General features: G+C 42.5%; 1 protein-coding gene across 2 annotated transcripts in view; it reads right to left on the bottom strand.

Moving 5' to 3' along the window:
- NTRK3 (neurotrophic receptor tyrosine kinase 3) overlaps positions 1–26,140 on the bottom strand; it is an 897,882-nt gene that overhangs the window by 69,149 nt on the left and 802,593 nt on the right. For both annotated transcript variants that reach the window (XM_040414178.1, XM_040414179.1), the window contains one exon: positions 24,712–24,884. In XM_040414178.1, coding sequence (XP_040270112.1) covers positions 24,712–24,884 — 173 coding nt within the window. The remainder of the gene's footprint in view (positions 1–24,711; positions 24,885–26,140) is intronic.

Here is a 26,140-nt window from a genome sequence, read left to right as displayed (position 1 = left end):
GAACAAGTGATTATGTGGATGGAGGTACATTAGGCAATCACTGAAAAACAATTTTACTGTAGGCCAGAGCAGTATAGGCCCCAGAAATTTGGCATTCTCCTGACAGAAAAGAACAAGTGATTATGTGGCTGGAGGTATATTAGACGGTCAGTGGATAACAATTTTACTGTAGGCCAGTATAGGCCCCAAAAATTAGGCATTCACCTGACAGAAAAGAACAAGTGATTATGTGGATGGAGGTACATTAGGCAATCACTGAAATACAATTTTACTGTAAGCCAGAGCAGTATAGGCCTCAAAAATTAAGCATTCTCCTGACAGAAAAGAACAAGTGATTATGTGGCTGGAGGTATATTAGACGGTCAGTGGACAACAATTTTACTGTAGGCCAGTATAGGCCCCAAAAATTAGGCATTCACCTGACAAAAAAGAACAAGTGATTATATGTATGGAGGTATATTAGACGGTCAGTGGATAACAATTTTACTGTAGGCCAGTACAGGCCCCAAAAACTAGGCATTCACCTGACAGAAGAGAACAAGTGATTATGTTGCTGGAGGTATATTAGATGGTCAGTGGATAAAAATTTTACTGTAGGTGAATAAAGGCCCCAAAAATTAGGCAGCATTCATCTGACAGAAAAAAACTTGTGATGATATGGCTGAAGGTACATTCGGCAGTCAATGGCTACAAATTTTACTGTAGGCCAGTACAGGCCCCAAAAATTTGTCATTCATCTGACAGAAAAGAACTTGTGATGATGTGGTTGGAGGTACAACAGGCGGTCCCCGGCTAAAAATTATACTGTAGGCAGTACAGGACCCAAAAATTAGGCATTCACGTGACAGAAAAGAACTAGTGATTATGTGTCTGGCCTCCGAGATCCATGCCTCATAAATTTTTTGAAATGTGAGGTAGTCCACACTGTCGTGAGCTAGGAGAGTGCGCTTATCGGTCACGATCCCCCTGCTGCACTAAACGTCCTTTCGGATAGGACACTCGACGAGGGGCAAGCCAAGAGTTCCATGTTGTACCAGCTCTGGCCACAGGTCAAGCCTGCACACCTAGTAGTCCAGGGGTTCATCTCTTCTCAGAGCGTCCACATCGGCCGTTAACTCGATGTAGTCGGACACCTGTTGGTGTTGGCAACTTTTCGGGGATCCCTGGTGTTGTCCGTGGCTGTTGGGAGGAGACCGAGGACGACATTCTCCTGGGCGATTAGCAGAAGCCAGGGCAGGACCGGTGTGGCTCTTGGCTTCCAGCCACAACAGCCGCAGCACAGCATGGCAACGTCTCTCCTGGCATGTCGAATAGGTTCTAGGGAGCTTGGTGGGTGCAGCAGAAGAGGCGGTAGCAGTGGAAAAGGAGGAGTCAGCCAAGGAGGAGACGGAGGATAGAGTAGGAGGAGGAGAAGAAGTGGCAGGCCAGCATGCAATCTGCGGCAGTAACACCAAATCCACATGGGTGCCACGGTTACATGCTTGACGGACGTCAGAAAATTCACCCAGTGGGCAGTAAAAGTTATGTACCTTCCCTGGCTGTGTTTTCTTAGACCACGTGTCTATGGTCAGATGCATCTTGGCACCGACACTGTGTGACAGACAAATATTCACTTGCCGCTGAACGTGGCCATATAGCTCTGGGATGGCCTTCTGGGAGAAATATTTTCTTCCGGGGACTTTCCATTGCAGTGTGCCAATGGCCACACATTTTCTAAAGGCCTCCGAGGCAAGAGGGTTATCTGGCGTCATCAACTTTTTACGCTCAAACATTTGGACCACGGAAGCCTGCCTTCTGCCAGATGAATGCGACGACGGCACGGTGGAAGGTGGATTGGAGGACAAATGGGAGGAGAAGGAGAAGAGGCAGGACGTGCAGCACCAGGTGTGGCTTGGTGGGTTCTGACGGCGTTGATCCCACTGGACTCGGTGAAGGGAGGCCAGGTACCTTCTTAAGGTGGTCGTCCCTAGTTAAGTGTTAGGCTTAGCGCAACTTATGAGTTGACAATTCCCATGATTCGAGTAGACGGGCTATGGTGGAGGTGGTGGTGGTGTAGTTGGGGTGCACACAGCAGAAAGTGAGGAGGGTGCAGATACAGAGTAATAGGAGGGTGCAGAAGCGGAAGGCTGAGTGCGCCACTAATAATTGCATGCACCTTCTCCAATTTCCCACTTAGGCTCTGGCCTGGTGTAGCTGCCCCACCCCTACCACACCTGCGGAACGGCCTGCCTCTTCCTCTGCCTGTCATTTTCAAAATGACGCTATGCCAAAATGCCTAGAGAACAGCTATATTTGTGGAAGCAGGTATATCGTAGGCCTCAATCAGGATTTGGTGGAAGCCTGAATATCAAACCCTTTATTTAGTAATTTGCGGAAGCAGGTGTGTCGCAGGCCTCAATAAATATTTGGTGAAAGCAGGGATGTCAAACCCCTTAATCAGTATTTTGTGGAAGCAGGTATATAGATTGTCTTAATAAATATTTGGTGGAAGCAGGTATATCACACCCCTCAATCAGTATTTTGTGGAAACAGGTATATAGAACCCTTTAATCAATATTTGATAGAAGCAGGTATATCGCACCCCTCAATCTGTATTTTGTGGAAGCAGGTATATCAAACCCCTTAATCAGTATTTTGCAGAAGCAGGTATATCGCTTCCCTCAGTCAGTATTTGTGGAAGCAGGTGTATCGCAGGCCTCAATCAATATTTGGTAGAAGCAGGTATATTGCACCCCTCAATCAATATTTTGTGGAAGCAGGTATATTGACCCCATAATCATTATTTTGTGGAAGCCGGGATATAGAACCCCTTAATCAATATTTGGTGGAAGCAGGTATATCACACCCCTCAATTTATATTTTGCAGAAGCAGGTATATCAAATCTCTTAATCTTTATTTTGCGGAATGTTGTAGGCCTCAATCAATATTTTGTGGATCCAGGTATATCAATCCCCTTATTCAGTATTTTGTGGATACAGGTGTATCGCAAGCCTTAATCAATATTTGGTGGAAGCAGGTATATCAGTCCCCTTAATCAGTATTTTGTGGAAGCATGTGTATAGTAGGCCTCAATCAATATTTGGTGGAAGCAGGTATATCAATCCGATTAATCAGTATTTTGTGGAAGCAGTTATATCGCACCCCTCAATCAGTATTTGGTGGAAACAGGAATATAGAACTCCTTAATCAATATTTGGTGGAAGCAGGTATATCGCACCCCTCAATCATTAATTTGTGGAAGCAAGTGTATCGCAGGCCTTAATCAATATTTGGTGGAAGCAGGAATATTGCACCCCTCAATCAGTATTTTGTGGAAGCAGGTATATAGAACACCATAATCAATATTTGGTGGATACAGGTATATCGCACCGCTCCATCTATATTTTGTGAAAGAAGGTATATCAAACGCCTTAATCAGTATTTTGCAGAACAAGGTATATCGTACCACTCGATTAATATTGATTAAGGGGTTTGATATTCCTGCTTCCACAACTACTGATTGAGGGCTGCGATATACCTGCTTCCACAAAATACTGATTAAGTACTTTGATATGCCTGCTTCCACAAAATACTGATTGAGAGATACGATATACCTACTTCCACAAAATAACAATTAAGGGGTTTGATATACCTGTTTCCACCAAATATTGATTGAGGCCTACGATAGACCTGCTTCCACAAAAAATACTGAATAAGAGGTTCGATATACCTGTTTCTCCAAATATTGATTAAGGCCCACAAAATACAAATTAAGGGGTTTGATATACCTGCTTCCAAAAAATAATGATTGAGGGCTACGAAATACTTTTTTCCACAAAATATTGATCAAGGGGTTCGATATACCTGTTTCCACCAAATATTGATTGAGGCCTACGATATAACTGCTTCCACAAAATACTAAATAAGAGGTTTGCTTTACCTGCTTTCACAAAATACTGATTGAGTGCTGTGATATACCTGCCTTCACAAAATTTTGATTAAGGGGTTCGATATACATGCTTCTATAAAATATTGATTAAGAGGTTAGATACCTGCTTCCATAAAATACTGATTAAGGGCTGCAATATACCTACTTCCACAAAATACTGATTAAGGGGTTTGATATACCTGTTTCCACCAAATATTGATTGAGGCCTGCGATATACCTGCTTCCACAAAATATTGAATAAGGAGTTAGATATACCTGTTTCCACCAAATATTGATTGAGGCCTTCTATATACCTGCTTCCACAAATTACTGATTAAGGGGTTTGATATATCTGCTTCCACAAAATACTGATTGAGGGAAATGATATACCTTCTTCCATAAAATACTGATTAAGGGGTTTGATATACCTGTTTCCACCAAATATTGATTGAGGCCTGCAGTATAACTGTTTCCACAAAATACTGATTAATGGGTTCGATATGCCTATTTCCACCAATTATTGGTCGAGGCCTACAATATACCTGCTTCCACAAAATATTGATTAATGGGTTCGATATACTTGTTTCCATAAAATATTGATTGAGGCCTGCAATATACCTGCTTCTACAAAATACTAATTAAGAAGTTCGATATACCTGTTTCCACCAAATAATGATTAAGGCCTACGATATACCTGGGGTTTGATAAATCTGCTGCCAGAAAATACTGATTAAGGGCTGTGATATACCTGCTTCTACAAAATACTGCTTAAGGGGTTTGCTATACCTGCTTCCACCAAATATTGAGTGAGGCCTACGATATACCTGCTTCCACAAAATACTGATTAAGGGGTTTGATATACTTGTTTCCACAATATACTGATTGAGGGCTACGATATACCTTCTTCCAAAAATATTGATTAAAGGGTTAATATACCTGTTTCCACCAAATATTGATTGAGGCCTATGATATAATTGCTTTCACAAAAAAATGATTAAGGGGTTTTACATACCTGTTTCCACAAAATACTGATTAAGGGGTTAGATATACCTATTTTCACCAAATATTGATTGAAGCCTGCGATATACCTGCTTCCACAAAATAATGATTAATAGGTTTGATATACCTGCTTCCACAAAATACTGATTGAGGGCTGCGAAATACCTGCTTCCACAAAATAATGTTTAAGGTGTTCGATATACCTTTTTCCACCAAATATTAATTGAGGCCTGCAATATATCTACTTCCACAAAATACTAATTAAGGGGTTTGATATACCTTCTTCCACAAAATATTGATTAAGGGGTTTGATATACCTGTTTCCACCAAATATTTATTGAGGCCTACGATATACCTACTTCCACAAAATACCGATTTAAAGGGTTCGATATACCCGTTTCCACCAAACATTAATTGAGGCCTGCGATATACCTGCTTCCACAAATACTGCTCTTCTCTAGAGACTTAGGAATAGGGTCATTTTTAAAATGATAGTCAGATGAAGAGGCAGGCCGTTCCATAAGCGTGGTAGGGTCGGGCAGGTGCACCAGGCCGGAGCCTAAGTGGGAAGTTTGAGAAGCTGCGTGCGATTACTTCAAAGAGTGCACCAGAGTTGGTTGAGTGGCTCACTCATCCTTCCGCTTCTGCACCCTCTTCATCCTCTGTATCTGTACCTTCCTCACTCTCTGCTGTGTGCCCCCTCAAATACACCACCACCACCACTACCACTACCACCATAGCCCCTCCACTCGAGTCAGAGAAATTATTTTCCCATTTATTCCCAGACCTTACTAATGTGCAGCCATTCTTGACATCAGATGAGGAAGAGGAGGTAGCAACGGCCGCCACCCAGCGGTCTGACGACAATACCCAGATCAGCCCAAGGAGGGAGGTCCCGGTTGTTGCTGCCTACTCTGAGATCTCAAATGTCAGTGGTGATGAAGGTGAGGTGCTAAGGACCTTTGCGCAACAATCTGTGTCAGAAATCCACCTAATATTGACGTATTTCTATATTATAAATGACCCCCTAATTGTATTATTATTCGGGGGTAGGGCTAAAATCTTTATAGTATACAGATTCTAGTGTATTATACTGTGCCCTGTATTTCCCAGTAATTAAATGATACTTGGGAAACACAGTCCTCACCCCTGACCACCAGGACCAGGTAGCACTCTGTCAGTACACAGCGGCCTCCGCTCTCTGCCCCGCTGCTCTGCCCTGCTGCTCTGCTTTGTACTGGTGCTTATTCTGAAACTAAGAATGGGTTCACATCTAATTTTTGCCATCCATTTAATGCATACCAAAAATATATACGTTAACAGATGCCTCAGACTGATGCCGTACAGTGGCATCCGTTCACCATACAGTTTCATTGTAAAAAAAAAGATATACATTAACCTGCAAAAATGCTTTTTTTTACTGGACTCTGCAGGATACCAAAACGTGGAGTGCTACATATTTGTATACATCAAACCGATTGGAAAAACATGATGTGAACCCATTGGGGTGGCGTGGGGCGTACAAAAATTTTCTGTGGGGCCCAGTCAGTTCTAGCTACATCACTGCGCAGCTCCTTCTCTCCTCCAGGCCCGGCCCAGCAGTGATGACATGACGAGTGTTGAGTGAGCATGCTCGGCCGAATACCTGCACATTTTGCGGCTGCTGAGCAGCCAATAAACGTGCAGGTAAGTACTGCAATCACTGTAATGCCAGTAGCCATGTTGGCTACCTGCATTACAGTCATTTGCTGGCCGAAACGCGTCATCGGGTGCTATATATCACCGGATGACGCGGGTTTGGCTCATTGCAAATCAGGTAGAGCTGTGCTTTGGAAGGGACAAATAGTGTAGGGAGTTTGTGATCGCAATTTATTCAATTTGAAAACGCTTCAAAGACCCAAAAGTCCATTTAAGGACTATTGTGTGTGGTGGCAGCAATTTAATCCTGCAAAGTCTTCAATTTTTTTTTCCATACTTTGCGATTCTTTTTCTATAGAGGGTGTCTGCAGTGACTTGTGACATCTGCTCAGAAATACTTTCTGTGTCAGGGGCAGAGGTAGGAAGAATATTAGTGAAAAAATATATATTTTTTCCATAATTTATCCACATTTTTCCTATAAATGGGCCCTTATAACATATAACATTTAATATGAAGAAGGCGAGCATTAACGGACGGGGAAGTGGCCGTGATGCTGATGGTGCATGGAGAGGCCGTGGCCCTAGGCGCGTTGAAACTGTGCCTGCTGCCAGAGCACAAGAAAAACAATCATCCAAGATACCTAGCTTCATATCCCAGTTTGCAGGGCGGCGCAGGAGAGTACTCTTGAAGTCAGCCCAGTGCGAGCAGGTGGTCGGTTGGATTGCAGCAGATAGTGTTTCCAGTCGGTTAAGCACCAATCTGTCCACACAATCCTCAACCTGATCCTCCTTCCTCCCACCATTTACAGTTTGGCCAAACAAGTGATCCCACACTCGGATATTCCGAGGACCTCTTTGCATCGCCATTAACTGATTTGGCTCTCTCGCCAAGCACACTTGAAGATCTTGTGCCCTGATTCCCAACCTCTTGAGCATCCAGAGTCACAAGAACATGATGCTGGGGATCGGCAATTAGTGTTTAACGAGGTAAATGATGATGAGACACAGTTTTCAATGACTCAACCGCACTTACTGTCTCAAGAGGTTGAGGAAGAGGATAACACACAGTTGTCAATCACTGAGGTTGTGGTTACGTCAACAAATCAGGAGGATGATCAGAGTGAGGAAGTGTAAGAGGAGGTTCTAGACGTTAATGTCACTGAACCAACCTGGGAAGGTGGCAACAGCAGTACAGAGGGAGAGGAATCTTCAGCACTGCAACAGGCTGGAAGAGGCAGTGGGGTGGCAAATGGTAGAAGGCGGGCACCACCGAACAGGCCTGCAACTGTTCCATGGAGCACCCCCTTGCGTAAATCTTCCTTGCCAATGGGTAAGTATTCGGCAGTATGGTGCTTTTTTTGAGGAAAGTGCGGTTGACAAAAGAATAGTAGTTTGCAACCTGTGCCACACCAAAATGAGCCGGAGAGTGAACAATAGCAACCTCACCAACACCAGCATGATCCACAACATGTCATCAAAGCACCATAATAGGTGGGCCGAACGCCTGGGTCCAGAATCTGTTTCTGCAGGTTACACCACTGCCTCCTCTTCCCCTATGTTACGTGCTGACCAATCCCCTGTCGAAGACGCAGGCCCGGATGTCTCCCGCCCTACACCTGGACCTTCTCAAGCACAATCAGCGACCACATTCACTTTGCTGTCCCAGCGCAGTGTCCAAATGTCATTACCCCAGGCATTTGAACGCAAGCGCAAACTCCCAGCCACCCACTCACAGGCCATAGCACTAAATGCGCACCTTTTAAAAATTACTGTCCCTGGAAATGTTGCCATTTAGGCTTGTGGACACTGAGGCCTTCTGCAGCCTGGTGTCAGCGGCCGTCCCTTGTTATGCAGTCCCCAGCCGCCACTATTTTACAAGGTGTTCCGTGCCAGCCTTACACCAACATGTGTCCCTTAACATCACACGTGCCCTGACCAACGCAGTTACTGGGAAGGTCCACTTAACTACGGACACATGGACAAGTGCTTTCGGCCAGGGACACTACATTTCCCTGACGGCACGCTGGGTGAATGTTGTGAAGGCCGGGAGCGACTCGTACCCTGGGACGCCAGCACCGACGCCAAGGATTGCGGGCCCCAATTCCATCAGGGTTTCCGCCACCACCTACGTTAGTGGCTCCAACCCCCACTTCTCCTTCTCTGCCTCCACTTCCACCTCAGAACTATCATCTTACAGCACCAGTCAGCCATCAGTCGGTAGCTGGAAGCAGTGTAGCACTGCAGTGGGGAAGCGGCAACAGGCCGCGCTGAAGCTGATCTGCCTAGATGACAACTAACACACCATCGCAGAGCTGTGGCAGGGGATAAGAGACCAGAATGAGCTGTGGCTCTCGCCACTCAACCTAGAATCAGGCATGGTTGTGTCTGATAATGGCCGTAACTTGGTGGCGGCTTTGGAGCTGGGCAACCTTAGATACATCCCATGCCTTGCCCATGTGTTCAACCTTGTGGTTTAGCGATTTCTAAAAACCTACCCCAATTTGCCTGAGCTACTGGTGAAGGTGCACCGCGTGTGTGCACATTTCAGCAAGTTACCGACAGCTTCAGTCGGTCTGTCAACGCTGCAGCAGCGCTTGAAATTGCCAGCTCACCAGCTATTGTGCGATGTGAGCACGCACTGGAACTCCACGTTGCACATGTTTGCCAGGCTTTGTAAGCAGCAGAGGACAGTTGTGGAATACCAGCTGCAACATTGTCGTCGCCTTTCCAGTCAGCTTCCGCTGTTCAGAAGCGAGGAGTGGTCATGGATGTCTGACCTCTGTGAGGTTTTACGCAACTTTGAGGAATTAACACAGATGGTGAGTGGCGATAACGCTATTATCAGCGTCACCATCCCACTTCTGTGTCTTCTCAAACGCTCGCTGCTCACAATTAAGGACGACGCTTTGCATGTGGAAGAGGTGGAAATGGGTGAAGACATTACACAGGTTGATGATGGCCAGACCACTCTCAGTTCGTCTTCTCAGTGCGAATTGGAGGCTGAAGAGGAGGAGGAGGAGGAGGAGCAGGAGACGGTTGCCTCTGCTACAGAGGGCAGTACCCATGGAAGTTTAATTCCATCTGCTCAGCGTGGGTGGGCAGAAGAGTGGGAAGAGGATGAGGAGATTGGGGGTGATCCTCCTGATGACGACAGCAAAGTCTCGCCTGTTGATACTCTGGCACACATGGTTGACTTCATGTTAGGCTGCCTTTCCCGCGACCCGTTCGTTTTACGCATTTTGGACAACAGTGATTACTAGTTGTTCATTCTTCTCGACCCCCGATACAATGAGAACTTCTCATCTCTCATTCCTCTGGTGGAGAGGACAAGCAAAATGGTGCAATACCAGAAGATCCTTGTTGAAAAATTGCTCCAAAATTTTCCATCTAACAACTCTGGCGGCAGAGTCCGTACTTCTGTGGCCAACCGAGGAGGCGAGACAAGGGGAACACACAGCAGTTCCAACAGAGGCAGGACAACACTCTCGAAAGCCTGGGACAGTTTCATGACACCTCGCCAGCACCCTCACCCTGATGTGCGGCCTACTGCCACAAGGAGAGAAAATTTTTGGAAGATGGTGAAGGAGTAAATAGCAGACCGTATCATCATCCTCAATGATCCCTCAAGTGCCTTACAACTACTGGGTGTCCAAGCTGGACACGTGGCACAAACTTGCGCTTTATGCTTTGGAGGTGCTGGCCTGCCCTGCCACCAGCGTTTTGTCTGAGTGTGTATTTAGTGCTGCTGTTGGCATTATAACAGATAAGCGTATCTGCCTGTCAACTGAAAATGCTGACAGGTTGACTCATATAAAAATGAACAAGGCCTGGATTGACCATGACTTCTCGACTCCACCAGAGGAATGCTGATGAACATAAAGGCACTTTACATGTGTTGTTTTTAATGTAATTAATAGACTGTATTCCCATGCACTCCTTCCACCACAAACAAGGGTATATGGTTGAATCTTCCTTTTCTTATCCTACTCCTTCTCTTTCATCATATCAACAAGTATTGCTTATTCGTCACATATAATGCCCTCACATATATGTCTTTCGAATAAAATATTTTAGAGGGTCCGCTCACCAGCAGGCCATCACATATAATTTTTTGGACGGTCCGCTCGCCAGCAGGCCCTCACATCAAATTTTTTACAGGGTCCGCTCGCCAGCAGGCCCTCACATCTAATTTTCTACAGGGTCCGCTCACCTGCAGGCCCGCAACTCAAATCTTTTACAGGGTCAGCTGACCTGCAGACCCAAACCTAAAATCTTTTTCAGGGTCAGCTGACCTGCAGGCCCACAACTCTAATATTTTACAGGGTCAGCTCACCTGCAGGCCCGCAACTCAAATCTTTTACAGGGTCAGCTCACCGGCAGGCCCAAACCTAAAATCTTTTACAGGGTCAGCTCACCTGCACCCCCACATTTCAAATCTTTTACAGGGTCAGCTCACCTGCAGGCCCACAACTCAATGTAAATGAGGCTCTCCTTTATGTGATATACAGGTTGTATCGGAGTGCCTATTCCTTGTAATTTTTGGCAGCACTTGCACTTTATATACAAGTAAGTATACAGGAAAGAATGTTTTCAATAAATTTTTCCTATAAAATTGATTTTTTACTTTGGTTTTGTGCGTAAAATCTTAATTAGATTGCGGGCTTGGTGATCAGTTTAAGGCCTTTTAAGCAGCATCAGCAGCAGCATAGTGATAAAAAATAAGTGGCAAGGTGACATACTTTGGAGATGGTAGCATGAGGAGGTCACATAGTGGCACAATGATGTCTGGATAAAAGACTAAGGCCACAGATTGTTTAGAAAGATGCAGCTGGAAACAAATCTGTGGAGCAGTTTGAAGGTCACCTGCAGATTAATGCAGACCAGCTATAGGGGAAGCAGGGGAAGCTGCAGCTTTGGGGCCCTGACCCAGAACGGGCCCATCCAGGAGGAGGAGGACTAAAGGATTTGGTCAGGGCCCCCTCAACAGTATTACATAATTAAATTATATACAGTGACAGTATAGACAGTGTATAAAACAGATGGAACAGCTGCCGGCCCTGGTCTGAGTGAGTGATCTTTACTAGCCACAGGAATGGGGGCGGCATGAAATTACTGTGGGATGGAGCTCCATTCAAAAATTTGCTGTGGTGCCCAGTCATTTCTAGCTATGCCACTGATGCAGCCCACAAAAGCAAGTTGGGTTTATCGATTCCAAAACCTTAATTAAATTGTAGGCCTGGTGATCAGTTTAAGGCCTTTTAAGCAGTATCAGCAGCAGCATAGTGATACAAATGAGTGGCATGGTGACATGGTGTGGAGATAGCAGCATAAGGAGGCCACATAGTGGCGCAATAACAGAGTTATTGCCATAAGAGGCCATAGATTGTTAAAAAAGATGCAAATGGAAACAAATCTGTAGAGCTGTATGACGGTCACCTGCAGATTAATGCAGCCATCAAAATCAAGTTGGGTTTCTCGGTTCCACCTCAGCTCACCAGCAGGCCCGCAACTCAAATCTTTTACAGGGTCAGCTCACATGCAGGCTCTCGCATAGAATTTTTTAGAGGATCAGCTCAGCTGCAGGCCCTTGCATATAATGTTTTACAGGGTCAGCTGACCCGCAGGCACTCGCATATAATGTTTTACAGAGTCAGCTCACCAGCAGGCCCGCACCTAAAATCTTTTACAGGGTCAGCTCACCTACAGGCCCGCAACTCATGCTGCCTTGCTTTGAAGTAGTAGCCGTAGCCATTTATCAGGCTCTCTATCGGAAAGCGAACAATGATTCCCCTTTACCGGTGGTTACCATGTTAGGCGCATAAAAGAACATCGAAAGTTGATAGGGAAGATATCAAAATGGATCATGGACGTCACGGGGACGTGCGATCAGGCAGAAGTTATCTAGAGTCAACAAAGCGGCAGCAGGGCCTCTCCTGTATAACGTTTCCTCATCCAAAATACCGCAGTAACATTCCCTGTAATTTTTTATTACTCATTCCAATAAGAGGGCATCTTAAGAATCCTGTATTGTTTATCGTCACTACCTCCACGAGTCGGGAGTGTGTGATTTGCGTGCCACCCGCTTGCCTTCCTTGGATGTGGTAGCCGTTTCTCAGGCTCCCTCTACGGAATCAAACACTAATTCCCCATTACCCGTAGTGTATATTGGTTTTGAGCTGACAATTGCATCAAAAGTTGATAGGCCCGACATCCGAATGGATCGTCGCCGTCACGGGGACGTGCCATCGGCCGCAGCCTGCAGGTTATCTAGAGTCACCAAAGCGGCAGCAGGCCACTGCCCATAATGTTTTAGATGGTCAGATCAGCAGGCCCTTGCTCCTAATGTTTTTGAGGGTCACCAGCAGGCCATCAATCATAATTTTTAAAGGGTGTGTATGATGCCCTCCTGTATGTGTAACTAAGGGTGTATCGGAGTGCCTCTTCCTTGTAATTTTTGGCAGCACTTGCACTTTATATACAAGTAAATATTCAGAAAATAATGTTTTCTATCAATTTTTCCTCTAAAATAAATATATTTTTTTGCTTGGTTTTGTGCGTATTATTGTCATTATGTAAAAGTGGCGTACTATTCGGACAACATAGTTCCTAGCAGCGACCAGTGAGTCCAATATGCATCCATACATCCTCCCCATGCTGTTACAGAACCATTTCGGTGGTGTTACCAACAATTTCTGACATTTTCTTATGAACCAGGCACCCTCCCCTCTTCAGGTCTGGGGGTACCTGGTTTAATGCTCGGGTTCTCTCATTGAATTCCATTATACTCGGGTGCTTGATCGAGCACCCAAATATCAAAATGTGTTCGGCCCGAGCACCCGAGCACTACGGTGCTCGATCAATACTAGTCATGACTTGTGTCTCACTGCTGCAGCGGGCCTGAGGAGAGAAGGAGCGCAGGGAGCTGCGGTTAGTGAATGACAGCACCGCCGTCTCCCCTGCGCTCCAGCAATGATAGGTATGTGAGGGGGCCACTGGGTGGGTCATTACACTGTGAGGGCCCCTTACACAGTATAATGACCCCCAGTGCCCCCATTTAGTATAATGATCCCCAATGACCCTCCATTCAGTATGATGACCACCAGAGCCCCCATTCAATACAATGGCCCCAAGTGACCACCATACAGTATAATGACCCCCAGTGCCCCCTCCATACAGTATAACCCAAGGGCCCACATGAACCTGGAGCCGGCCCTGCCTCCAGAGACATAATCACAAGTTCTTTTCTGTTAGTTGAATGCCTAATGTTTGGGACCTGTACTCCCGTGGCCTAAAATAAAAATTTTCTAGGCTACAGCATGGTACATTTTTGAGAGTTTCCCTTTAAGATGCATAAAAATCGTCCCTGATTTTTTTTGTGGGAATTTTTGCCAATGATCCCCCTCTGGTATGTCACTATCCCCATGTTGTTGGACAACTTGTGAACTTCTAGTAAGTTTTTGTGTGGCTGCAAATATGACCTGAAGGTTTTTCAGGTTCGCCTGCCATTAAAGTCATTTGATTGCGAATGTGGCCGATGTTCGTCCATCACTACCGGGCACCGTCAGATACCCATTGACTATAGTAGGATCCTACGATGATCTACCATATTTTTTGCCATATAAGACGCACCGGCCTATAAGACGCACCTAGGTTTTTGAGGAGGAAAATAAGAAAAAAAAATTTTTACCAAAAGGTAAAGGCTTTTGGTGGGTTTTGGACTAATGGTGGTCTGTGCATGACACTAATATGGGGGATCTGTGGATGATACTGTCATGTGGGGGATCTGTGGATGGCACTGTTATGGGGGATCTATGGATGGCACTGTTATGGGGGATCTATGGATGGCACTGTTATGGGGGATCTGTGAATGACACTGTTATGGGGAGGGGCATCTGTGGATGGCACTGTTATGGGGTGGGGGATCTTGGATGGCACTGTTATGGGGTGGGGGATCTGTGGATGGTACTATTATGGGGGGATCTGTGGATGACACTGCTATATATGTGTCATCCACAGATCCCCCTCATAAGTGTCCCCCAATACACTGGCCTTTCACTCACCTCAGTATTTATAAATATTAATCCTTAACCTGTTAATAAGTTTAACTAAAGCTGCGCTCTCCCCTGTATCAGTACTGTACTTACTAACAAGCTTACATAGCAGGCAGAGCGGACGGCAGCAGTAACGTCACTCATTGACGTCGCGCACCTGCTCCTCCCACTTTGCAGGCGGAGCAGGCGCGCGACGTCAGTGAGTGACGTTACTGCTGCCGTCCGCTTTGCCTTACTATGGAAGCTTGTTAGTAAGTACAGTACTGATACAGGGGAGAGTCCAGCTTTAGTTAAAATTATTTACAGGTTAAGGATTAATCTTTAGTAATACTGCGGTGAGCGGCGGGGCCCGGTGTAAGAGTACAGTGACTGCACCGAGCCCCGCCCCAAGTTCCGGACTCCAGCCCCTCCTCTCTCCCCGAACATATATCGCAGGCTGCGATGTTGCAGATGTAAAATGGAAGCATTTGCCCCATAAGACGCAGGGGCATTTTCCCCCCACTTTTGGGGGGGGGGGGGGGAGTGCATCTTATGGGGCGAAAATACTGTAGTTGCTTTCTGGCATAAATGCCTCTGCTGAAACTGCTTAGTGCAGATATTGTTGTAACTAATGGGACACTGTTCAATCCAGTGTTGTGCAAGGTTCAGACTCCTGTGGTACTTCATAAAAAAGGTGTTTTCGTTTGTATTTTTTGCAAAAAAAAACATAAATACACAGATATGTCTTCCGTTTTTTGTTTCTCAGTGTGCTTGATATAGTGACCAGTTTCTGTGATTATTATGCCACTTGCCTAAAAAAACTAATACAGAATAATGGTTCTATAAAGTCTGGCCTATTTTAAATCTCCAGGACAGAGCAATTTTGCTTTATTATAATTTTTTTTCATTTGCACTTTCCAAGGGCCATAACTTTTTTTACATTTTCTTGTTGAAGTGGCTATATGAGTTAATTTTTTTATCACTTTGTTAATTCCATTATATTTTCACTGTTATAATGAGTTCCTATAGTATGTTTTTGAAAGATGACTTTTTAAAATGTTATTTATCTTAACTTTACCACACGTAAAGCAGTAATTGATTGTTTTTTTTTAGATAATTTGTAATATTTAGAATTTTACAGCATTATTGTTTGCCTTTGTATTACTGAATCTATTAGGCAATGCCTTTGACATGGACTATTGACAGATGCCTTTGCTAAACCCGAGGCCTTAGTAACACCGGTGCAACAACTACAGCGGGACAGAACCAGGCGGTTCAGACCCGTTCCCAGGTAAGAGAGAATCACTTGTCATAAAGTTATCTTTGAAAAATCTAGACCCTGATCAGGTTGTGGCATTGCAGAAAGGTTTAACTTTTAGTCCCACCACAGGGTTCGACAGTTTTCAAATGGACATTGACCTCCAACAATTTTTTTTAAAAGTTAGGCTTAAAGCACACTTTTCAGAACCCAGAGAAACATCTGATACAAACAAGACCCTATGTAAAAGGGCAGAGGGACAGCTAAGCTTGAAAGATTTTGATCTTAAAATAAAAAGTACATTCATGCCGTCCAAGACATATAATCCTGTAGAAACATATAATTTGTTTCCAAGGAAATAGAGACATGTTTGCAGTCTATAAAACAAGGGGATTTGCACATGTGCCACAATGTTACCGCTAAAGAAAGGGCAGCTATTGTTTTTTCTATTAAGGAAAAGATAATAGAAATGGTGAATTATTATGGGGCAAAGGGTGTTATTGATGATTGATTGCAGAGTTATTTAATTAAACAATCACCGATCACTCCAGTATTATATATATTCCATAAGACATTATCGGATCCTCCGGGTTGTCCGATTGTGGCCTCAGTAGACTCAATACCGTCCCCTTTGTTGATCACCTTGGAAAAGGTGTTAACACCATTGACGAAAAATACCCGCTCATTTCTTTTGGATACGGCGCATTTTTTTAAAGCAATTATGGATCTTCATTTCATTCCGGTGGATAGCTCGCTAGTGACAATGGATGTTGTGAGTCTTTACATATCGATTGATCATGAAAAAGGGATCCAGGCGGTGGCGGAGATGCTGTTAACCAGTGACTATTCGAAAATACAACAATAATTTTTTTCTGCATATGCTGCATTTGGTTTTATATGAAAATTATTTCATGTTTGAAGATGCATATTATTTGCAGCAACGGGGAACCGCGATGGGATCGAATGTGGCCCCGCCCCCAAGGCAAATGCGTTTATGTCAGCTTTTGAAGAATCACATTTTTACAGTAATACATCTTATCAAGAAAATGTTTTAATTTGGAAAAGATTTATAGACGACATTTTTTGCGTATGGGTGGGGCCATATGAGATCCTGTCCGTTTTCTTTGAACATCTGAACAGGGTTTGTAAAGATTTAAGATTTACTATTACCTGTGACAAGCGAAAAGTGAGTTTCCTGGACACTATTGTCATGAAAGATGAATACGGCTGTCTCTCAACTGATTTATTCAGGAAAGAGAAGGATAGGAACAGTATTTTGCATTTCACAAGTGCTTATCCACCCTCACTGAAAAAAGCGATACCAAAATCGCAGTTTCAGAGAATTAAACGAATCGTGTCTGACCCCCTTATGCAGGACCACAGATTGCATGAAATGGTTGAGAGATTTAGTGAAAGAGGGTACCCAAGGCCCATTTTAGAGAAAGTTAGATCTGACCCCCCATCTCAGGGTACCTTAGTGACTAAACAGCAACGAGTGGCGTTTATACATAGGTTTCACCCCATAATGTGAGTATAGACAGGGCGGTTAGGAAACATTGGAGCATTTTAACTAAAGCATACCCTAATGTAGAGGAGTTCAAAAATCCACCCCTGATCTGTAATAAAAAGAATCCCAGCCTCAGAGATAAACTGGTGCATGCAGACCTAGGGAGTAAAAAGGAAACACTGAGGCAGAGTACATTGAGGACAGTGAAAAAAGGCACATTTCCGTGCCTACATTGTCTTCAATGTTCCCATATAATCAAAGGTTCTCAGGTTTATCATCCCCTAACAGGAAAAGCCTTTAAAATAGAATGTTTCTTTACATGTGAGTCAAAAAACTTGATCTACCTGATCAAATGCCCATGTGGGCTTGCATATGTGGGCGAAACGATGCAAATGGTGAGGGAAAGGATATGTAAGCATAAGTCCACAATAAGGACAAATAATTTATTATTGCCGTTACCATATCATTTTGACAGATGTAAACATTCCATGTCCCAAGGAGAAGAGGAGACAGAAAAAAACTCCTACTTCGTAGAGAAGCATTTTGGATACATACCCTCGATACATTGCATCCTAGAGGTCTGAATCGCGACTATGAGGTCGCAAGGTTATGAGATTGTGCAGTATGCATATATAATTGTATTGTTTTACTTAAGTACTTTTTTCTTTTCCTTTTTATTATAGACACTATCGGCTCATTGATCTTCTACTTTCAATTTGCGATATTCTTTCTGTGTATATGTTCCGGGTTGTAGTGAAACCAAGAAGCGGGTTGGTGCATGTTTTGCTCCCGCCCATAGGGGAGTGGATGATGTCACTTCTGTTTGATTAGATACATCTTATATAGAGTCATTGTGAATCATATTATGTATCTATTGACAAAGGCTTTATGCCGAAACGCGTTACTATGAAACTATGAATTGAGTTATGAAATAAAGAAGATTAATATTTTCGAAACATATTGGCGGTTTGCTGGAATATTTCACTTAGTAAAAAACCCAGCTGCCAAGGAATCCCATGTACCTAAAAGGATTCTCTTCAAATATGACTTTTTATTTTGTGCCTGCAGCCTTCCTGTAAAAAGAAGATATATACTTACCTGTTCTCCTTCACTCTGGTCATACAACCTGGCTCCTGCATGTCCATGTTGTACTCACAGCACTGCTTATATCCAGCATTGCATGGGCATGGTTGCATGCTCTGCTGCAGCCAATAACTGTTGTGTGAACAAGGCCCATGCAATGCTGGATGTAATCAGTGCGGTGATTGGAATATAGACATGTTAAAGCCTGCGTTGAGGACCAGAGCAGTGGGAAGCAGGTAAGTATGAATCTTATCTTTATAGAGGCAGGCTGTGGGCATTAAATAAATAGTCATTATTCCTGAAGAACTCTTTTATGAGCTAAACTGTTGGGATCAGAAAATCCTATTACAGCAGGGCGACCAGTTGTCAGTCACCACACTGTTGATCACATGGCAATATCTCCTGATATTCAGTAAGATTATGCAAATGTACAATATGCTGTATCATAAGATACAATACTACCTCACTATCTTTCTCTAAATGGTTTGACTTTCTGCAGCCTCTCAAAATGAACTCAGCATTGAAAGTGGTAGCCTCCTGATTGAGGCCTCATGCACACGACCATTCCATTTTTTGCGGTCCACAAACAACGGATCCGCAAACAACGGAAGCTGCCAGTGTGCCTTCCACAATTTGCAGAACGGAACAGGTGGCCCATTGTAGAAATGCCTATTCTTGTCCGCAAAACGGACAAGAATAGGACATGCTATATTTTTTTTGCGGGGCCACGGAACAGAGCAACGGGTGCGGACAGCACACGGAGAGCTGTCCGCATCTTTTGCGGCCCCATTGAAGGGAATGGGTCCGCACCTGAGCTTCAAAATCTGCGGCTCGGATGCAGACCACAATAACGGTTGTGTGCATGAGGCCTGAGAAGCTAAATAATTATTGTTGGTCGCAGACATTGAAAGTTGAATTGTTCAGAAAGTATAGGTAGGTACCATAGATTTTAGTATAATAAGAATAAGGGTTTCTGTATCAACTTACAGAATTATGGATTGACATGATGGTCACTAAAATTAGTGGTTACCCAAGAATTATATAGTGTAGCTTGTTTCTATCAGAGTGGAGCTGTTGACAAATAATGTCCATATAAAAAGGGGTTTTCTTAGTGTAACAACCCCATTAATTCAGTTATTGGTCACATTTAGAGATAAGCGAAGTATTGGAAAATTCGATTTGGCTGCTGTTGTGCCTTTTCATAGGTAAATACGTTCATATCCAATTTATTCTAGTCAAGATGGATGTTCATTTCCTTTAAGAGCCATGCTCGACCAGAGTTGCAATTTTGTATGTCTTGAGTAAGCCAAATTAAGGTCACACAAAGGTTTCTACTTCAGTGTTATTCTTCTAATGAATGTACCAGTCTGAGAAGAGGCCTCCTTGTCTACTTTTAAATTTATGACGGGAGATAAAGATGAGCTCTATGCAGCTGGTGATAATTACCTATACAATTAGTCATTTATTAATGAAGCAAAATATATAATATGTATGTATTCATTTAATGAGCCTTAGTTAGTCCTTAGCATAAGACAATCAGTAGGACATATATATATATATTTGTTTATATTATATTGTTATATGTTACGAAGACAACATGTATCCAGTATATTGTATATATTTCTCATTAGAAGAGTGTCTGTGAAGATGTGTGTTTTGTAACAATTAATCACATCTTTGGTATGACAGAGGAGGTACTGATATCTCTGTGAGAAAACAAGGCCATTTACGATCCATAAATTAACAGTGTGAGAAACGTTTAAAGAGACGCCTAGAGGTCTGTCTCTAATTGCTACAAGTGTCAGAATTAATCCCTATGGCTTTGAATTAAAGCTTCTAAGGTCAAAATGTATATTCAGACTTACATAAGTTAACCCTTTATACTATAATGCAAATAGCTTATACAGCATTGCCACCTAGGTATCAGTAGGTGACAATACAACAATAGCAAAAATGCATTCTGGGTAAGGTTATAATGTCACATTTTATCAATGGTCACGCCCATCCGACAATGATTGGAAAGTTCCAAACTAGGAAGGTGTGTCTAACTGATAAGTTTGTGATCATAAGCCATACACAGGAGGCAGAAGGGAGAAGGAAAAAAAAAGAGAGAGGAGAAAGAGAGAAGAAGAGAAGTTGAGCTCTATAGAGGGGTCTATCAAGATGAAAGCCATGGTGAGATGTGCTATGATGGACCACCCAGCTTTCCTAGGAGCAGAAGTGAGATTCCTACTAGGACTTGGTAAGAGACACAGAAAATTATATTTCATTTTATTAAGACTAATTTGATAGTGTGGGTGAAATTATACCATCTAGATTGGCGAATAAATAAATAATTAAATTAATTGATCATCTCCATATTGAGATGTAGTCTTAGGATATTGTGAGGCTTCATTCTACCTGCAGAAGAATCTAGACTCATAATCTAGCAAAGCATTAAATAATTGCATATATATATATATATATATATATATATATATATTGATAGAACATTCTTCGCCAAGCTAAGTGATGGATTCCCACAGGAAATACTTGTTTCAAATCTTTCCCATTTAAGATCAGAGATCCCTCTTATTTGTCTTAATAGTCTTACCAAAGTCATATATGTGAAAATAGTCCAGGATGGGGCGGAAGGATACAGTTATCTCTTCTAAGTTATATCCTTGAATGGATTTGCCCATATTGAAGTCATGTGATGTGTAGTTGGTTAGGGGGGGCAGAATGTATTTAGCATTCTATAATGATGTCTAGGATTAGACATGCCCATCTTGATATCATGAGGTTTTCTCTGAACAGAAGTGATATATATAACTTATGTTCATATTTTGATATCCTAACCTAATAATAGCTTGGTTATAATGTGACAAGTTATTTCCACTCACATGTATTGTTAAGCTTGTAATGCTTTATATTAACGCTATATATATTCATTTGCATGTATCATTGTGTTTATTTACTTATATATGTTTATAATCTTGTAACCAATAAATCTGCATATTTTTATAATACCTGTGTATTATTGTATAATGCAGAACTACATTTTATCATTAACGTCATCTCACGTCAAAAAGAACTTATTTATCTGAGGAAATAGTCGGACTCAGATGTGAATTGTATCAATTAGGTTGTCTACAATTCACCAGGTCATGATTTTAAGAATTTATGACAAATTTTATAAATTTTATTATTTTATGGTCAATTATTTTTATGACCATAATTAATAATTCTTAATTGAATTATTACCCCCCGACACTGCTTTGCAGACTTTTACCCAAAAATTTGCTTTGTGACAATATACTTTGTCACAAAGCACATTTCTTTGTAAGTAGAGGGTGCAATGACAGGGAACAGTGTTATTGTACCCCTCAGATGCCATGTTCATAGCTGATCGCGGCATCTGACATTAACATTACAGTCTAAAATAAAAAATAATTTAAATCATACTTGCCTCATTTATTTGATCATAAAGAGCTGGCCATAGACATCTTAATTGAAGATCCAGAGTGAAATCTTGCATGGCACATGATGGATTTTGCACAAGATCTTCAACCAAGATGGTGGGAGCTGACATTTTGCGCTCAAACGGATGAAGTATGTTTTTTTTGGGGTTTTTTTAACCACAAAGCACAAGGAAATTTGGCTTTGCGGCTAATCAAATTTTCCCACTTTGTGGACTTTGATTCGCTCAACACTATTCACATTCCAAAAATGGTTCACATTTGCAGAATTATTACAAATTAAGATGTGCCTTGCTCTCTATATGAATATGATGCATACAGCCAGGAATTAATTACTATGTTTTGAATATAAAATGGGGGTTATACTATTTTTTAAAGAAACTGTTTTCATTAAATAGAAATGTATTTACAAATTATGTAAAAACCACCGAGCAGTGTAATAATGCTACAGCTTCTTGTGCAATTATGTAAGTGCTTATCATTCAAAACAAGGAAAATATCAAGGGTCCAATTTACTAAATACCAGCACAGAACACTCGTAATTATTTGAAGAGGTAAGTACCACTCCATAACAAGTTTAAAAACATGATTTCTGTGTAATAGGAGAATACCATCAAAGCAAGCACGCTCAAGCCCTTTTAATTATCTGTTCAGAGAAGTTTTAATATTCTGCAAGGTGAATTCCAATCATGAGAATTCAAGATAATGTTGTAAATCAACATTATTACTGTGCCAATTGTATTATTTTGGCAAATACAAAATCTGTTGCTTGGTGGCCACAAGCAATTTTGACTGCTAGAGATATAAGAGAGTTCACAGCAGGAATAACAGCTAAGTAGGAGACAAATATTTGATTGCTGAGGATCTCATCAATTGGACTCCCTTCCATTAATAAAGTGGGGACAAATGTCCTTTGCTGCTCCTCTCTGCACCCTCCCTCAAAGTGATAAACCACTTGAACATGGACAAGTGTAAAGTATATGCACTACCACTCCATTCAATATATATTGGACTGATGAGGACAGTCAAGCTCTGAACTCAGCTCTCTCTGTCAGTCCCATATATTTTGAATGGAGCAGCAGCACATATACTTGACTGCTGCCCCATTCAAACTCCAGGAACAGGGAACTCAGCACCTCCTTCTAGTGATTAGTGGTGACCCTTCCATTGAAACCTCAGTGATCAGACACTTATCACCTAATCTTGAGACATTCTATTTAATGCTTTTTGCAGAGGAGTAATTTTAATGGAGTAGTCCCACAAGACACATTTATTTTACCTTTAGAACCTGCCAGACAGATTATAAAAGAGTGGGGGCATAAGATCAATGGGAAGGGGGGGGGGGGCATGACTGTGAATGGGTTTTTGCAAATAGTCAAATAAATGAACACCCTCAAATCTGTTAAGAGACAGCATATGCTTATCCTCCTTTTCAGTGAAGATTAGTGGACCCTCATTTTTGGCAACAGTAGGAGTCCCATTCTTACTTTTGCAATACATTCAGTCTGATTAACAAGTTATATTTGACTCTTCAGCCCCAATGAAAACTCTTCAACAGAACCTACAGGTATGGGTAAAGAAGTTGTCTAGAGTTTTACTATTAATGGCCTATCCTCAGAATAGGCCATCAATATCTAATTTACAGGAATCAGAACCTCAGCAATCAGCTATAGCGCTGGTAGCAGTTTCATTCACTGTGAAATCAATGGCAGCAGCACTGCAGTATCCCCCTGTATTCACTAAACAGTGTAGGGAGCTATGTAGGAAGCTGATGCTGATTTGTGGGGCTCCTGGGTACTGGACCTTCATTGATCAGAAATTCATGGCCTATCCTAAGGCTAGGCCATTAATAGTAAAATCTTGAACAACTCCTTTAAGTTTCTCAGAAAATGGTTAGGACATGTTATGGGTTAGACCAGTGTTTCCCAACCAGTGTGCCTCCAGCTGTTGCAAAACTACAACTCCCAGCATGCCCGGACAGCCTTTGGCTGTGCGGGCATGCTGGGAGTTGTAGTTTTGCAACACCTGGAGGCACACTGGTTGGGAAACACTGGGTTAGACTACTTTCACACCTGCGTTCGGTGCGGATCCGTCTTGTATCTGCACAGACAGATCCGTTCAAAACAGATCCGTCCTGACTTACATTGAAATGGATCTCACAAGCGGACCCAGAAATGCCAGTGTGAAAGTAGCCTTAGAAGCAAACAATCTCATTCAATAAAGGCAGAAAGATACAAACCCTAAATGTAATTCAATAAAACAAAAATTCCCATTGCAAACTTCATGAATACTTAGATTTCTTACTATCCTTAGACCTATCAGTCATGGAAGGATAAAATCCTTCAGAGACATGAATATGTTGCTAGAAGAGGGAAATACAGGTGCTGTGACGGATGCATCCATGCATCTATAGTGACAATAAAATACTCTCTGAAATCTGTTCCAACAGCCAACTAGTTTATCAGATAGATATATGCAGTGATATTTTTCCCTGCAGTTTGTTCTGATCATGAGCTCTTACAAGGTATATGGGTCTATAAAGGACCCCATACACATCATACTACTGTCAGTCGAAGTTGCCATTTTTTTGTGGGGTCGACTGACAATCTTATGTGTATTGGGCTCTCCTAAGTCTCCTTAAAAATGAAGTTGGGGAAGAAAACCATCAGGTGTTTTGAATTTCAAAAGCCAATCCTTCAGTTCTCCATGGGGATAAATCACAGCCAAATTATCTGGCAGCATTGTTCTTCTAGCTCCTCATTGAAAATGTATGTCAACAGCTGCATAATTGTATTGTAGAGTCAATATGCCGCAGCTTAAAATAACATACCTTAGGAACTTGTTTAGATCCCCATGCTTCATATATTCAAACACCATGATAAGTGGATCTCCATCACCACACACACCATAGAACTTGACAATGTGGTCATGCTGTAGGTTTGTAAGAAGTTCTGCTTCTCTTTGAAAATCTTTACGTGCTGCCATTGTAGGGTCTTTCAAAGCCTAAAAATACAAAAGATAAAAAAAATCTGTCCATAGGATGGTACAGGTACTATACAGTAATCTAACCCCCACCGCCACTACCAGCAGTTGGTTGCAGTCTTGCTATTAATTTCAATCAAAGACAATGCTCAAGGACTGCAACCAATATCATATTATGAAATGACTATATAACATATGAATTAATGTGGTTTTCTTATTTTAATGAAAATTATCCTTTTCACCTAAACAGTCCCAAAATCATCAACGTGCATATGCCACTTTTCAATGTTATAAGAAGAATGTTAAATTGGTGGCTCTCCGAATTAAAATGTACAGTATATACATTTTGTATAGTATATGTGTTTTGATAAAAATGCCATTGAAGCCAACCATGCTACAAAAACACAAGAAAAAAAAAAAAGCTAAATGCAGTACATGTAGATTTTATACTGTTTAACTAAAGATTTTTAAGGGGTATTCCCATCACAGACAACGGGGGCATATCGCTTGGATATGCCCCTATTGTCTGATAGGTGCGAGTCCCACTTCTAGGACCCGCACCTACAATCAGAATGGAGCGGGGAAATGAATGGTGTCGCCAAAAATAGCCGCGCTCTGACTTGGCTATTTCCGTCTGCACCATAGAAATTAATGGGAGCAGGGACCGCGTGTCCCCGGTGCGCTCCCATTCACTTCTATGGTAGAAGCGGGGAGCAGCGCTTGATGGTGGACGGACCCTGGGAAATCTGGGGTCCTACAGCTACAGCTCTCCCCAATCCATTCTCGTTGTAGGTCCCAGAGGTGGGACCCGCACCTCTCAGACAATGGGGGCGTATCCTAGCGATATTCCCCCATTGTCTGTGGTGGGAATACCACTTTAATGTCTTGTTACACCATGTTTTGGTCAAAATAAAGAAAAACTGTGAAAATATGCAGGAAGACATGAATGTAGGTGAAATTGTTATCTTCAATAAAGATTAGGTTTCATTCCAAGAAGTAACGGGCAGCTATATGTGTTAAGGCTGCCAAAGCAAAACAACCTCATGCTCTTTTGCAGCTAATTAATACCTTAAGGACCCTGCCATTTTTCACCTTAAGGACAAGACAAGCTTTAGCAAATCTGACATGTGTCACTATTAGAGTTGAGCGAACACCTAGATGTTCGGGGAGTTCGGCCGAACTTTAAAAAAAAGTTCGGGTTCGGGACCCGAACTTGATTCGGACTTGGACCCGAACCCGAACCCCATTGAAGTCAATGGGGACCCAAACTTCACTTT

This window comes from Bufo bufo, chromosome 1 (genome assembly GCF_905171765.1).
Source record: "Bufo bufo chromosome 1, aBufBuf1.1, whole genome shotgun sequence".
NCBI lineage: Eukaryota > Metazoa > Chordata > Amphibia > Anura > Bufonidae > Bufo > Bufo bufo.
The sequence above is the reverse complement of the archived record's forward strand: the minus strand, read 5'-3'. Positions and strand labels throughout refer to the sequence as shown.